General features: G+C 41.9%; 2 protein-coding genes across 2 annotated transcripts in view; one reads left to right on the top strand and one right to left on the bottom strand.

Moving 5' to 3' along the window:
- elp4 (elongator acetyltransferase complex subunit 4) overlaps window positions 1-5,364 on the top strand; it is a gene marked incomplete at its 5' end in the record, with an annotated part of 50,813 nt that extends 45,449 nt beyond the window's left edge. Inside the window, one exon of the mRNA XM_079217139.1 lies at window positions 4,347-5,364. Within this exon, the coding sequence (XP_079073265.1) occupies window positions 4,347-4,475 (129 nt within the window). The 3' untranslated portion in view covers window positions 4,476-5,364. The remainder of the gene's footprint in view (window positions 1-4,346) is intronic.
- A 4,497-nt stretch (window positions 5,365-9,861) lies between these two features.
- pax6b (paired box 6b) lies at window positions 9,862-15,873 on the bottom strand (the record flags this gene model as incomplete). The annotated part of the gene is made up of 7 exons (XM_079217417.1): window positions 9,862-9,947; window positions 10,654-10,795; window positions 11,074-11,186; window positions 11,767-11,917; window positions 12,026-12,108; window positions 12,432-12,590; window positions 15,759-15,873. 7 exons carry the CDS (start codon window positions 15,871-15,873, stop codon window positions 9,862-9,864), a joined length of 849 nt encoding a protein of 282 aa, XP_079073543.1.
- Between the last annotated feature and the right edge of the window lie 1,181 nt (window positions 15,874-17,054).

Here is a 17,054-nt window from a genome sequence, read left to right as displayed (position 1 = left end):
TATTTACATTTGTTCAACAAAAGAGTGCTCACCTGATATATGATGCATTAAATCAACGCTGTTAAACAAAATTAAATAAAAAAGTCCAAGGGATAAAAACTTCCCTCGTCCACAGGTTATTCTTAGGGCAAGGTCACAGATCGAGTTGCACTCTTTGTTACGACAAAAGAAGAGGAAGGAAGAGCTTCTTCTCGGCTTTTGTTAGGTGCAGGTGAGCTAGAATTACCAAAGTGATGGGATTTATGCTAGGTCATTTCTGCTTTTTTGCTGGTATGGTAGCGTAGGTTTTCTGTGAAATTTACACCATAAATGTGATGATAGTTTGCTTCCCAATAAAAACGGACATAACTTCATTATGTGGGTTTTGGTGTGCTGAAGTTAAAACCTATAGGAACTGTCCAATAGCTTCAGCAAATGATTTCCAACACAATGCCGTGTAACTTTAGAGGTGCGGGGGATTACGGCACTGGGAGGTGATTTAGCTTGGTTTAGTCACTGGATAGACCAGCAAGTCTGGGAAATTTCTACCTATTTCGTTCTGCTACCATTTTGACCCATGGCTGGTTGTAGAAATGGGACTGGAAATGGAGGACATTGACCTGGTGTCATGGACAGACGTACACATTAGTTTACAGTGGATGCACTGCAGCTGTGCTGCTCAGGGAAATTGAATTGGCAAAAGGTATCACCTCTAATGTGACCACTGTCCATGAATACTGGACTTGTGGTATATAAATCCATTCAAACTATATATATTTTTTAAATATCGGTGCATCAATACGATAACTTTAATTTCTTGTTCATGCATTCTCAGCATATAACCAGATTGCATTGTCGACATTTCCTCTGATTGTTATGACTTCAGCTTAGTGATACAATGTTCGGTTTTCACTGACTTAATAGAGCTTACAACAAATACAACCAAATTACAACAATGATTGTGTTAAGTAGGTGTTTATGGTAAATATCGTGTCACTTCCATCAGGATGTTCCAACATCGGCTAATCTGATTGGAACAGCCAGACCGGTTGTCATGCGTTCCAGCGAGGTGTTAGGTTTCCCATAGTTTTAAGCTGTACAGTGACATGGGCCATTTGAAAGTGTGGCTCAAACTCTATGGAAGAAATGACTCGTTAAATTAGCACCTAATACTCAAGTCATTAGCAAGCCGTTACCACCAGTGGAATGCCTTTGATGGTGCTGCTTTGTGTGAGTAGGTCCTGTTTAAGCTTCAGTTGGAAAAATTGGTCTGTTTGGATCTTGTAATATAATGCACTTACATAACTTTGTTACACTCATAACTAAAATGATTTGTTGCTTTTTCTGATCTATAAAACAACAATGTGGCATCCACAAACAACCACCAGTGGACGTGGCGATTGTGAGCGACTGGTTGCAAGCAGCATGAAGTGCCATATTCCTTAAGAACCGGGTCTTTGGGGTGTTTAGTAAGCTGTGGGGAATTGTCCATTGTGGGGTGATATTAGTAACCCTCTTAGGCAAAGCTAGTCTGTGGGCCGGTCCTGAGGGCTCATTTCAAGTGCTTAGTGCTCGTTTGGAGCTTTGTCACCCCTCACCCTGTTGCCAGCATGGCCCCAGCCCCTCTGGCTGTGGAGCGGAGCTGAACCACAGACCTTCACCCCTGCCTGCCACTAGGGAGGGAACACTAACATCACATTTATAACACACACACTCACACTAACATTATGGCACACATCCATTTTTTACAACACCCCCCAACCTCCACCAATGCACCACAGCCAATGGTCTATTTTCCCGCCGTCTACTCCCATCCAACACCCCCCCCCCCCCCCCCCGTCTCTTATTTTTTCCCTCTTTCTCCACACTCGTGAAGGTTGCCAGGCAGCAGAGAAAGACTTCACACACACATACACCCCACTATGCCTCTGAGGGTTTTCCGGATGTCCTTGTTTACATCATGGAGTGTGCAGGTCGTGGGGAAGCAGACTCTGAGCCTCCCTGGTTATGTCTGTCTAAGTCCTACACTGACCTCCATTTATTTGGAGTCAATGCAAATGTTCATGGCAGCCCCTCACATATTTGGGTGCAATTCTTTTTAAAATAGGGGTGAAAATGAACCTTCAACTTGCATTGACAGTGATATATGAAAGTAGTTTATTTGGAGTGTCAAACAGAATATAAAGAATGTTTTCATGGCCTTGATAATCAATAACAGTTATCAGCTCTAATATTGTCTGTCACTGCTGTGCAGGATGGTTGCTAACTGTTACGCAGCTCCCTTTCCCCTCCGTGTTTCAAACTGATCGATTGGTTTTTGTCTGCTCCTCCCTCCAACTTTGATGTTAGCATTGATTGTTCTCATCTGCCCCTGAACTCAAAGGTTAGAGGAGCTGAGCCGCACTTCTGGATTGCTTTGACCTTCGCTCTGCACATGCTCAGTGGGTTCACAGAGCTCAGAGCCAAACAGACACGGTGTAGCCAGGCCCATGGGTGCGTGACAGCAAGACAACGGTGTGATGTCTTTTTTCTTTTTTTACTCACCCACTGAGGGTGATGTATATGTGATTGATTTTTCGCTCTCTACCGTGTTTCCGCTGCGGTGCACTAAGCAGTACTGAGTCCAGGCTTGATCAATGCATTGTTTTTCTTTTTCAATCACACTTGAGTGAGCTGAAGACACGAAAGGTTACACAGGTGAGGTTTGGCAGCGGTGGAAGTTGGAGCTTCTGGAGGCCCCCTCAAGGCCAATATATGAGTTTGCATGGATGTTCGTGTGTGTGTGTGTGTGTGTGTCAGAGAGAGAGTTATACAGAGAGAAGTTTAACTAATTTATCATGTGTCTTTTACCAACTGATCATTCTTTTTGTGGTGTCAAAAGAGCTAGTTTATGCTCTTGTCTTTTCTCGCAGTGGTATTTTCCGTCTATGCATCTATAAGTCCGGTGTAACCTTACCTTTACCATCTCACATTAAATTATAGGTCTTTCACAGTGTCTCAGGGCTCACCTGCCCCAGATAATCTGCAGAGCTGTATGAAGACTTCTCCTCTTGTTTCCGCTCCTTGTTCGACAAACGGTCTTCTGACACATACACAAAGGCAATGCGTTGAACAGATAAGAGACCACTTGAGTCACCTCCGACCTCTCAGCCACAGTAGCCGCGGCAAAAGGCTTCATATCAGACATGAACATCAGGGATGTAAAAACATAATTACTACAGACTAAGACCTTTGAATGCTCCTAAAAAAGCTGTATTAATCTAAGGGAGGAAGTAGTCTATCCTCGAGGGGTAAAGAGTGTTGCGTAGTCCTGAATTATCTCTTAGTAAGGATGCTGATAAACCCTGTACCCAAACACCTAGTCATTAAGAAAAAGATAAGTATATGTGGGAGTGGAGGGGCTCTCCTAAAGCTGCATGTCTTGAGGGGGAAGGATGTGGCAGGCGGGGATGTTTCAGAGGGCTGGGGTGGGGTGGGGTAGGAGCGCAGGCTTTGACCAGTTGGTGTCAGATGTCATGGCAGATTCTTTCAGGGGCAAATTACAGGGTTTAACTTATCTTTTACCCGGGATGCCTGTATTCTGATTTAACTTCCTCGATAGACACTCGAGCAACGTGCTACTCAACACCATTGTTGGGCGCACACTTGACTCTGGAGATACTTCACCTCCTCTCACGCTCTCAGCACCTCTTCAAGACTTTGTTCATGAAGTGCCATTGGGGGCCTTCTTGAGAGAGCGGAGCAGTGTAGCCCCTCTTAAGGTTTATAGTAGTTAGCGTGTTGGTCTTAGGGGGCTTTACATGAGTGGCCCTCATTAACCTCTTAGGGTCTTTGTGCTTTGAGTTGGCACAGGGCTGCTCCACAGATAAGCTTTACTATGAAACAGCTAAAAGACTTGATCCTAATGACTCTGGTATTAGCTGAACATAATCATCTGTGTTGCAAACAAAGCAAATCAACACAAGTGCAAACACATCCAGATTTAGCATGCACAGCTGCACCTCATAAATGCATGCTGTTGTGTCATACACAACTTCTCAAAGCACCCTCACCTCACACACTCTCACACACAGACATATTCCCTGTGAGCTGTAACAGACCTAAAGCTCTCTGAAGCATTTAGCAGCACGCTAGCAGGTTTACTCCTTGATGCCAGTGCTGAGGGGAGTGCTGAAGCATCTAATGCAATTTCAACCCAACATGGCTTTCTGTGAATAAACATCACTGAAGTGTTCCATCTACTGTATGTTGATCCACTGTAGCGCTTTCTTTTTCCTCCATATGAGGTGATCTAATACTCTGACCTCTCTCTCTCTCTCTCTCTCTCTCTCTCTCTCTCTCTCTCTCTCTCTCTCTGACTTCTGTAGAGACTGCATTTGCCTCCAGACTTGTCTGAGACGGTGAGTCGTGTGAGCAGGGGGGAGTTGGCAGGAGCGGCCACGGTGGCTTCGGCCTGTGGTTCTGGAGGTTCCGGCAAAAAACACCTGGACTTCTAGCACTCCCACACAGTCGCCAAGGGCAACCAACACCTGGAATGCCGCGGCGTTGTCCTCTTTACCATGGTGACCAGGTTGTTCCGTCGCCCACGTAATGTCAACATCAATAACCCTGCAAGCCATTACCACCTGCCAACTGTCCCAGCCAGGGCTGAAGATCTAAACATCAACTATATTTCAAGTTCTTTTTTTATATAAACGTACAGTACACTCACAAGTTGACATCTGCATGTGCCATTCTGCGATGAGAAGTTCATGTAACTTGTATTATTGGTCAAGGTTGAATACCTACAGTTTGCTTATATTTTTCACTTTGAGTTCCAAAAATGTGAGCCTATGGTATTTTTATGCAGGTATATGATTGGCAGGGTGAACAGTGCTTAACCCAATAAAAATCCAAGATGATGGGATTATTCAAAGGTGTATTCAGCGCATTAATATAGCAGAAATCAACTATTTACTATGTAAAGATACAGCGGAGCAAATAGCGAAGTCACACTCCCTCCGTGTTTGTTGTAATCCAAGCTTCTCTGCTTTGTTTGCGTAGCCGGGCCGCCCACTCGTGCATTTTAGTGCATGTGATTCTCTCTGTGGTGCCCAACTAGCTAGCTAATAGCCGCCGCTCATACAGCGGTTACCACGCTGTTAGCTGCTAGCTGCTAGCTGCTAGCTGATGTTTAGAGCCTGTGGAGGAAGAGGCTCCAAATTACGTATTGAGCACCTTTAACATTTGGTACATTTTTTTGTTGTTCTCTGTCTCTAGGGATTTCACTTACAAGTAAAGTGTCATCATAAAATATTTTTTAGTCTACACAGACTCTCACTCTCGACAAACATTAAATAATTTAACTGCCTTCTCCCTCGTTTGAGCATACTGTACAAACAAAAGTGGCCACTCCTGCCTAGCTCCTCTATGTACAATAGTATTATTTTCTTTTGAAAATGTTATAAAATGTGCTTATGTTTAATTAAATAAAAGCAAATAAATACACAGCATCTGCTCTTTATTTATGTTTTTGTTTACATTATCATGTCTCAACACCAGCTCTGAAGGGAAAGTTGACTATCTGTGAGACTGTAAGAGGACGTAACGTGAGTGTTGTGTGTGACTGATCTCTGGTCTGCCTCACTGGTTTCAACTTCGAATAGGGATGCTTCCATCTGACCCTGAGACTCTGCCGGTGAGTTACGTCTACCTCCAGTGAGCTTGAGAGCTGAGTAGGAATGTGGGCAGAGGGTAGTAGAGCTGGATTTGGGTGCAGGCTTCACACCTCATCAGGCATGTTTGCTGGATGAGCTGCTTTGCCATGACAAGTCCAAAAAAACAAATTAGGTCAAATGGTGACATGGAGAAACAGAGAAAAAAAAAAACATGAAAAATTAAATGTTTCATTTTTGTTTTCCTCTGCTGCTGCTGATGCCAGTTTGAATAATTTTGCCTGTGAAAACTGGCAGTATTGGTAACCATCTGCAACACGTGTTGGGAGAGGGTAGTGTTACCTGACAGCTTCACGCATGAATGGAGTGCTCTTACATCGGGTATATGAGAGAAAGAGATGACATACTTGGGTCACTTATACAGGTGAACAAAAGCTTGAGTTAAGATAAAAACTGTTTTGAAAGTTATTGTTGTGGCGGAGATGACATATTCAGGATACACTTTTAGGTAGATTCAAATAGAATAATTTAATTTTAGCATTTTTTTTTTCTTTTTACATTTGCCATGGTGCTGATACGCCTAGTTCAAAGTATATTATTTTCAAAGTTTTTAAACCATCAGCAAAGTTTTATAATGTAAGTGTATTCTTTGCACATTGTAAAGAATGATGGTTCTCACATGTGTGTGTACATTTAGAATTGAGTGAGTTAATGCTCGTCTTGGTAGTCGCTATTGTCCTCACTTTCGATTATTGTCGTCATTCAGTATACACACACATTATGCATGTAGCTGTGCACGTTAATCCACATTTAGAATACGACTTTGTATACCTGATTGACGGTTTGGGATTTGTTGGATGAATGATTTTTATGAGGCTCTTTAGAGTAAACAGTATACTGTACGACCCGATTTCTTTATTTTTTGTTGCTCAAATCTCAATAATGGTTTATACCATTCTATTGTGTTATACATTTTATAATAATCATAAAATATCTCAACGTGGTCGAAAAATACATTTAAATATTACATATACGGTATTTTCTTTTTTTGTTTGCATTGATCTTAATGTAACTTAATGTAAGGCCTTACTCGGCCTTAAGCAAAGACAGGAAGCTATGGGACCGAGTGTCGAGAACGTTCTTTTATAATTCTGTCTTTTGGCAAACGCTGCTCCCGTCTATGGATTCCTTAAGCCAAAGTTGTTTTTCTAGAGTAGCAATAGCTGCGGTCTTATGTGTCCTATTATTAAAGGGCCGTCACATTGCAGCACTATTCTAGTACATAATGTAGGTCAGTTTATTTTGACCACTCGATATCTCTCTGCCAATTTTGGTTTAATAAAGCAGACCCATCTTCGCAAATGAGGCTACCATATCTGTCAAATACAAAAGACAAAGCTAGACTATTATGTATTGTATTTACAATGATGGGGGGAATTTCCATTCATGTTTGCATAAAGCACACACTCACACACAGAACATAACCGCTGACACTAAAACAGGAGAGTGTTAGCTTCTGTTTGCTGCTGTGGGAATTCAGATTTCCAGGTCAGAATTGTTGTCTCATTAAAAAAAAAGATCAAAGTGCCCGAAGTTCTTAGGAACTTTTCCAGAAACTTATATTGTTTAACTTGTTTTCCGAGTGAGAATTACATTTAAACCTTTTTATCCCAAAGCTGTGTATAATTTAGACTTCCAGTAATTGCAGTCTTTCTTGCATTTTGAATCTCTCGTTCATTCTCTCTGTGTAATAATTAATGTTCCTCTTCTGCCTGTTCTCCCTGTCCCTCCCTGAGCTCTCAAAACACATTTCCTCCGTCTGTGTGATAACTCAGTGTGATTAAAAATAAATAAAAAAAAGCTCTTAAAAAATCAACCACCAATCCTCGAAGTTCTGATTGGACTATTAAATATTGAGTGGGCTGTGTAAATTTAATTAATCAGTTTAGCAAGATATTTGGCGCTGTTATGTGCTCTGTGAGTGTTACCTGACCTCGCTCTCTCCTGGACATCCTTTCCTTTTAGATGCTCTCTCTCTCTCTCTCTCTCTCACTAACACACACCCTCAGATCCACACACACACACACACACACACACACACGTACACACATACACAACCCCCCTGCTGAGGCAGCAAGTGAAGCAAAATAACTCACTCTGCCACACAATCGCTCCTTTGCCTCGCTCTAGGCACTGACTGCTTTATTCTATGACTCCCCCCTCCTCCTCTTCCTCCTCTTCATTGGCGCTGTATTTTATTTTTTTTCATACCATCGTAACTCTACTCAACAAGAGCCACTGATGGTGGATTGCTTGACCTTTCTCATTGTGATGCGGTGTTGTGCTGTGTGGTCTGTGTCGACTTGGTTCAGCCCATACATCAAGAGAGGTTTGTTATTTTGGACACCTTTGTTAGGTGGGAATCAAAAGTAATGTGTGTGTATTACAATCTCTTGTAATAAATGCATTGTCAGCATAATATTTGTTTGAATGTGCAGCTATAATGCATTATGTCAAAATGGTTGACTCTTGCACAGTAAAGATGTACTGTATAAGACACAGCATTGAACAGGCAAAAAGGTTTTCTTTAAGACACAATTTTACTGTACAAAATGTTTTATAGTTTTCACAAAATACATTTAGAAAGCTCCATTTTAAATAAAATTAAATTGAAATATTTAAGAGACAGCTTGTAGACGTTTTATCTCAGAAGCATTGCCCAGACGTAAACCCAGTGTGTCCATGTTCTATGTACACACTGAAATAAAAATTCAAAACTCAAAAGAGCATGACAGATGATGCTAGAAAAACCTCCCATGGTCTTCAATTATAAATAAGGACTGCGGGGTTTGACTGCAGTCTTACGAACTCGAAGCCAATGTAATCGAACAGAACGTGTTTACAAAATGTTGCAACACAAGACTAATATCTTTAAAAAAAACATTGTGTACTAGATGAAATACAAAGGCTTTGGTCTGTTTTACAATCAACAATGATTAAATCTGATATGTACTTGTAAACAACTGCCAAACACTTAAGTTTAAAACTCTGTCAAGCAATCTTCAATCATAATTATAGGAATTAAATATTTCTAGTAGCACAACTTTTTTTGACCATAGGACACTATAATACAACTATACCTAAGAGACAAATTGTACCTGACCCTAAAGAAATGTATTTTATGATGCATGGAACATTTATAGAATATTCTCAGGGATATAAATGAAATCAACTTTTATTGGAGAAATCTTTCTGGAAGATTTCTAGGGAAGACAAGTACTTTACATTTTGACATAAACAAACTGGATTATATCGAAGACGCAGTCTACCATTTACAGACTACAGGTTTTCTTTTACACCTGTTTTCCACATTTAAAGTTCTTCGTGGTAATCTAGAGTCAATCCAACCACCAAAGCAAAAGGTCCAAGTTGTCGCTCCGTCTTTGCACACTTTGAGCTGTTAATAGTGATCCGTGTTTAATAAGCCGGCAAACGCAGGCAGGCCCATGTCAACGGAGTCAAGACCACAGCCTCAGTGGGTGGATCGAGTTTGAGTTTCCTCTGCTAAATATCCATCCGTAAGAAATAAGACCAATAAATAGTTTTTTTTTTGACACAGTAAGAGTCTTCCCTCCAGCTTTTTGTCTTTAATGATATGCAACAGCGTCCAGAGACCATGCAAAGGCTGGTAGAAAGTCTCGATATAAGCAGAGCAAAAGATAGTCATGGCAGAATCTCTCAGGTTCTCCTCTCTCAAACAAACGCAAGACCGACATGGTTTTCTAGCAGTCCATCTATCAGTACTTGATCTTGGTTTTTCATATTAACATACAAATGGCCATTTACTAACACACCAGAGAAAAAAGGAAACAATGACTGAAGTTGGAAATAGAAAAAAAACAGATAAGTTTTTGTTCCATAAAAATTTTACACCGGGCACTTTACAGAGGTCCATTTTCTTCCCGACTTTCCATCGTTGTTCTCTCTTCCAAATCCTCGTTTAAATGTGCCTAGAGCTACAGAACAGCACACAGTCCCACTGGAAAAATAGAGCCCAGACGTCCCAAGGCTCTCCCAGAGTCTCTCTCTTTCTTTTCTCCTCTCCTGTCCTTTGCCTCTTCACAACCCTCTCTCGCCTTCTTTACTCTTCTGTGCCGTGTATGTGTGAGGAGCACTGCCGGAGGGCGATGGTGGAGTGGGTGGTTACAGGGTGAAGTAGCTCTTCTCTCTACTGTAGTCTTGACCAGTACTGAGACATGTCAGGCTCGCCCCCTGGGACTTGGACAGGGACAGACACTCCAGGAGAGATGAGTCCTGCAGAGACAACAAGAGAAGATGTCAGTAAAAAAAATGAAAAGAAAGAGAAGAAGAATCCCCAGAAGTCACCAGGCTAAATTAGATGAGTTGATGCACCATGCACAGTTAGTGTGACAGCTAACACTAGTTAGGCTCATAGCACCGAGCATTGTGCTTTAAACGTTTGCAAATAGGTAGCAGTGGAGCTGCAGTGAGTCACAATGCTCTGCACATGGTTGCACAGTAAAAGGCTTGCAAGCTCGATAAATTGAAGCTTTGGCAATGGCATTTAAACAGAGAGAGTAGAACAGCAAATGAATCAAATTAATTAGCAATTTAGCACAGAGGAAATGTGGTTATGCATGATTAACTCTTCATGACTATAACTGGTATATATGGCTCTCAGTAAAATCATCCTAATGGGGTGGAACTAAACTATGGGCTGGAGTATGGGATTGACATGATGGCGTAGAGCGCCACTGAAATGAGCTTCATGCAACTGTAGAAGGAAAATTATATGGAATGTAGAAATATTGATCCGTTTAAACCATGAAGGTTCTCAAATAGACGGAAAGAAAAAGGAAAGTTGCTGCAACAGATCATGAATCAAAGATGGCTATAGTACCCCCTTTTTTACAGGAAAGGTGGCAGATGTTTCAAAGAGTGCACTGTTTGTTATGATTAATTCCCAAGCATGTTGGTAAACAATGAACTGTCTGCCTACCTGTTGAGGTGGTACCAGAAGCGGTCATTGATTGGCTGTTCATATGTGCCTGCATATGAGGGGGCGTGTATGTGTCGTAGCTCCGCCCGTTCACAGGCGGACTGGTAGGCAGCATGCAGGAATAAGAGGAGGTCTGGCTGGGCTATAGATAGGGGGAGAGAATGTTACATTAGCTTAGCCAACCATAGTTGTAGGCTGTAATACTGTAAGGCAGATGTGGCTTGATTTAATTAAATGTAAACGTTTTGGTTTTCTGAGAAGTTTTTTTCGTTGTTGTTTGGCCAGGAAACACAATTTAAATTACTCGTGGTGTGTTTGATACCACTCTTACAATCACATCAATCGTCATAAAATATCACATACTAGGTATATCTTTAAACATGATTGACTATAGAGCGTTGTGGTCGTTCTGGTACTTACTTGCATAGGTAGACTGTTTGCCATGGTGAAGCTGGGCATGGGGGGCAGCGCACTGTAGGTGTTCGCCAGAGCAGAGTCAGGTCTACCCAGCATGGACCCCGAGCCGAAAGACACTGTGAATGAAAGGGGAACAAGTGTTTAAAACCCGCGGAAATCACAAACAGTCCTCCGATGTGAGCCACCGTCTCATTAGCGCTAGTATGCGTGCGTGAGGTGACGCCTTGTTTGACGGGCTGATGGGTCCGGACACGTCCTGTTCAGCGTGTGTCTCAGGTGATTGACTTGTGAGCATGCGCTTCAGCTCTACCGGTGTGCCCTCGTGCCTGATTCGGTAATTACGCAGATATATAAGTCAGCTGAGGAGTTTTGCTCAATCATCCATCAAAAGGAAACCACGGTTAAGTGAACTAGAGCGCACAGCCTTTGAGGCCTTTTTCTTCTTCTTCTTCTTCTCCCTTTTATATTAATCCGCAGGCTGTCGCATGTAATACTATTTAGTAATATTTAACATGGATCCTGTCTGACCCGAAACCATCGACATTTGAATGTGTTTTACGCACATTGCAACAGTAATAATGCAATGTGAGTATTAACGCATGCAGCACAAAAGTTGGCGCTTTCTTTAATATCACATTGTAATAGTATTTGAAGGGGTGGGGTTTTCCTGCACTACCCCAGCTGTGGTGGACCTACCCGGTGTAGTGGGCTGTGGGATGGCCTGGTAGACGCTGGTGCTAAAGCTGCTGCTGATGGGAATGTGACTGGAGGAGTTGTTGGCCTGGCGGCGCTGGTTCCGCAGCTTCTCCTCTCGCCTCCACTTGGCTCTTCTATTTGAGAACCATACCTGCAACGAAAGTTGCCTATTAGTTTCCCTTTCACCGTCATTATCTTAAGCTTTCACATATCCGTTGTAAATTAAAATAAATAAATAATTAAAGTTATGATCACTTACTTGTATTCTTGCTTCAGGCAAGTCGATTTTCGCTGCTAGTCTCTCGCGAGCGAAAACATCTGGATAATGAGTTCTTTCAAATTCTGTAATGCAAGAAACAAAATTGTTAGTATATCAGGAATACATTGGGACTAGGGTAATTTATTTATTGCAGGGCTGTTTTTGATATGTGTATGTCAGGGGCCTATCCAAAACTATGGACTAAGCTTTGTGCCATGTCTGACAGATATTAGAACAATTTGTTTTATTTCTGAATAAAACATTAACATGTCGCTATCCTAACATATACCTTCAGACAAACAGGACCGTGTGTATTTTTTTTTACAAATAACAATGCCATTTTTGTCAATTAATAAATAAAACATGGCGGATATAAATGTTTAAATGATTCACTGCTTGCTCGGACCTTTTTCCAGTGCTTCAATCTGCTCCTGAGTGAAGGACGTGCGGTTTCTCTGTAGCTTCCTCTTGAGCTGCAGTCGCATCTGTGTCTCCTCTGAATCCTCCCCATTCGAGCTGATGGAGTTTGTGTTTTCTCCTGCGCCGTCTGGTTGTGGGCAGCCGTCTGCAAGAAAAGCATATGAAGGAAATATACATTAAATTAAGCTAATTGAATAATGAATTCTCGGGTCGCGTGTTGTATCGGCCTGCAGCTAATTGTACAGACCGCGGTGCAACATCATTAATTAAAGCCTCTATCATGGTTGATTAAATTCAAAATCAGAGGAATCATTGCAGTTGCTTCCCAAATGCTGCCAGATTACAGACTACTGACTGCGTGGAAAGGGAACAATATGAAAAAGGCTTCGCGGTTAAACTGTTTATAAAATATTGTGGGAAAAACAAGCTGGCGAGGGAAAGGCTCCGCGTACTTATCGCCTCCCAACAATGGCGTGTGTTCTCAAAAGGTTAAGAGAAATGTGACAAGATGTGGCGAGCCTCTTTTCAGACCTATGAAATGTATTAAAACCCCAAACTCTCTAGCCCCCTTTTTTTAAAGGCAGAGCAATGCCTCAATGGTCGTTCCCATATGGGCGTTGGTATAGCCATTGAGGTGACCACCAACTTTTGAATAGGAGAAGACGCTTTTCAGAATGATACAATGCCTTCAGGAGTAAGGGAAACCATTAAACTATGGACACAGCCAGGGACGAGCAGTGAGCCCTCGGTGGGTGTAATATATGGGAGGGGGGCTATTGGAAGATATGACAAAAGGATCCTCTCTCTCTGGAGGCGCACAAGCTATAGTACTTTGGCATTGTGCGCACGAGGATCCCAGTCAACAGAGCTTTGAGTCCAGTGTGTTAACCCTTATCCACTACCATCATTAATCACGTCCCCCGGCCAGCTACACGCCAGTCAGGATTTCTGTCTTCAATTGGAAACAAATGAGTGAGGAGAGAGCATGCAACCCCCTGAACAACCAAAATAAGGCCAATCTATTCACTGCCCCTTCAGTTGCAGGGCGAGGCTTATCGACTAATGTCTGTCTTGTTGTTGGACATCATTATCACACCGAGAAGTTAATGCGAAAGTAAGCAGGGGTGCGTCGATAAGAGTGGTTTATGTAATATCTCACGGAGGTTTGTCTGGAGCCGTGGGTTGAACTCATGCAGGAGAATTCAGCTTGTTGTATGCCGATTTTGTTCATGTTTTCAACCAGATTAGCATGCATAGTTTTAGAGTATTGCCTTGCTCATGGACACGAGGTAAGAACAGGTGCAGCCATGCATTAAGCGTATGTGTCCTTTAAAAGCAAACGTGTGGGTTCCATGGACACCCACAAATTGTTATTAAGGTGTGCAAACTTCCTTTTGTCTTGTCTGAAAAATGCAGCAGTTAGATATTATACAAATTATAAAAAATAAAAAAAACTTTCCATCATGTGAGTTCAAGCAAGTTGCAGGTTTGCTCACAAGCAGTTGTGCATGCTTGCTGTTGCCCTGAAAACATATTAGTGTGTCTAAATGTGAAAGTCTTGGTTCACTAGAAAACCTGATGCGACAATTTTTTGACAATTTCCCTCGCTACAAATAGACAAAAGTATTCTTCTATAGGCCAATAGTTTGTATCCACGCTATTTGTTTCTTCACTGGATAATCCATAAAAAGGAGTGAATGTGCAGCTATTATCCTTCTGCCAGACCCACTGACGCTAGGATGGGATTTGTTTTCTTTATAAAAGCGCTGGGAAATAAACTCATTCTTTAGTATCACGATGTCTGAGCCAGTCAGGCGGAAAAGCAGCAAAAAAGAGATACCGAACCAATTGCGGCACCTTTCAGCTGCTGAGACTGGATCAAAACACTCTTGAGAAACCGCTTAGAACTGAAAGAGAAAGTGAGAGACTAAATCCTATAGACGGGATTTAGAGCCATATAGCCAGCGAATGGGAATGAGAAAGAGATAAAAGACAAAATCGGTAAGGAGTTTTTATTCGTTCCTCTTTGGATAGAGTTGTCTTCTTTTGGGGCCCTGTCACTCTGCATGTCGCCTTTATAGCTGCTGACTCGGCGGTGGGATGCAAAACATGTTTTCGTTCCCCTGAGACAACAGACTTTGCTTAAATAATCATTGATTAGAAAAAAATAGATACATAACTCGTTAGTTATTAAATAATAATAATACTTGTGTATTATTATTTCTTGTGGTTTCATAATTATTATAAATCATCATCTTTATTAGGAATGATTATTAATGGATGTAACGTGCTATACCAACAACAATACAAAACTAAATAAGTAGCATATTACTGTTATGTATAATAATATGAACAACAACAACAATAGGCGTATTACTTATAATAATAATGTTATTATTATTCCAAAATAAAGTTAATACGTTCGCTCTTATTATGATATTTTCCGCGTTGCTGCTTTTTGATAACAGCTCCACGTGTCCAAATGGTCATCAAACAAATGCTAATTATTATTTACAACGACTAAATTTCAGCACTTGTATTTCCCAGTTCTGATGCATATTAATTAATCGCAATGCTTTATCGTAAAACCATCAAATTAGAAGAAATAGAAAATGAAGCGTAAAGAGGTGTGTTTCTATAATAAAATGTGCTCAGTGTTTGGCCTGCAGTAGGCCGACAGAAAACTCTCTGAAGTGGAACATTTCCACAGCAGCCTTACCATCTCCACACTCCTGCATGTTGCCATAATGAGAGACAAAGCCCTCTTTAATGAGCAATTACACGTAGTGCGGACCTTTCCCATAGCCAATCATTGCGTGTGAAGGAAAACATTCCTTTGTACTAATATCCCCGCACACAGCTCCCCGGCTCTGCCTCCCCATCAGGAGGGGAGGAAAATGCAGGCTGTTGGGTGGACACCTCTGCTGAAAGGACAAGCCGCTGTCACGCACATCCATGTCTGGGACAGTGGAAGCATTCAGACTGCATGCATGACCTATGGCTTGCTCTAATCGACTAGTCTTAATTGGGGGTCTTGTTCAGGGCATCAACGCATGTGCAATACCTTCCCGCAAACAGAGCCGTGGACCGGAACCACTGGAATAGTAAGCTGGAAAACTATTCATATTCAAACGTGATCATGTATGGTGACCTCTGTGGAGTTCACATACATCCTAATGTATCCATCAAACACTAGGCAAGTCAACTGTTTAAATGTCACTGAGCCTCAGAAATCAAAACGCCCGGCTGTACCCGCCCTTACAATGCACGCGTCAAGGTGTCTCTAATGCCACTGTGTGATAATGAGGCTCACCTGGGTTGGGCTGCCCTGGCACTGATGTTCCGGGGTACCAGCCGGGCCGGGTCCCCCAAGTTCCTGTCTGACCGTTGAGCATTCTCAGCTTGTCATACATGCCATCTGCGCCCATCTGTTGCTTTTCACTAGCCAGGTTGCGGAGGACTCTGTTTATCGATGACACCTGAATGACAAATTACATGATACAAGTACAGATTAGATGGAGCCCCATTTCTATCAATGTGTTTCTATATGTGGGTACAAAATATGTGACACACACACACACACGCACGCACGCGCACACACTTTATAATCATAATAAATGCGCACAGGAAGATGTTCCTCCAAAGCACGCTCCTTCTAATTGATTGTATGTTTGGATGATCACACATGCAATAATGCGCGCGCCACACTTTCTATTTAATAAGACTGAATGGTTGGTTGCCCATCTCCTTTTCCTCCACTGCATGAGAAAAAAAAAGTCATTTCATGTGGCAAATTAAATCATGCACATAACTTACACACACGCACACTTACACTTACACTGGGTATGTTGTCGTTGGTGCAGACCCCCTCCGACAGAAGTCGGTCACGGATCTCCCACGCAAAGATAGACGGACACTCCCGCTTGTACTGCGCGATTTTCGCGACCACCTCTGGAGTGGCAACCCTGGGCTTGCTGCCGCCTATTGCTCTCGGTCTTATGGAGCCAGTTTCATAATACCGGCCCAGGATCTTGCTTACACAGCCGTTGGATACCTGTATAGAAAACAAAAGACACAATTCACATACATTATTTACGACTATTAGCGGAATTTCTAAGATGACGTCAAATCATTATCACCTTTTCACTGTCCAGCACTTGGACTTCATCATGGGTCTATAAACACAAAAAATATGCCTTCAATGGTATATTAGGCATTAGATGTATTCTTTATAAGAGCAGGCAGATTACTTTTCTTTTTGTCGGCCTTATTACATTTCCAGTAAACGGAATGATGTAACTAGTAAATTAATTTGACTGATTTAAATACTATCTTAAATTGCAACATTTAGGCTACAGGAAACGTGGATTTTAAGGGGAAGCCATACCGTTATGTCCTTCATATTTTTGCTTCATTGTTTAAAAAAATAAAATAAATAATAAAAAATAAAAATCTGTTTGCATCCATTGAAAACAAATTCTGCATGAAACGTGTTTGGTGTTGAAGAAGGAGTGTGGCTGTCACCTGCAGTATCCTGGAGATGTCGCAGGGTCGAGCGCCACTGTGAGCGAGTTCAACTATTTTCTGCCTGGTGGAATCCGGCAGCGGT

This window comes from Taurulus bubalis, assembly GCF_910589615.1.
Source record: "Taurulus bubalis genome assembly, chromosome: 4".
NCBI classification, from domain to species: domain Eukaryota; kingdom Metazoa; phylum Chordata; class Actinopteri; order Perciformes; family Cottidae; genus Taurulus; species Taurulus bubalis.
This window is presented reverse-complemented; position numbering and strand designations above follow the sequence as displayed.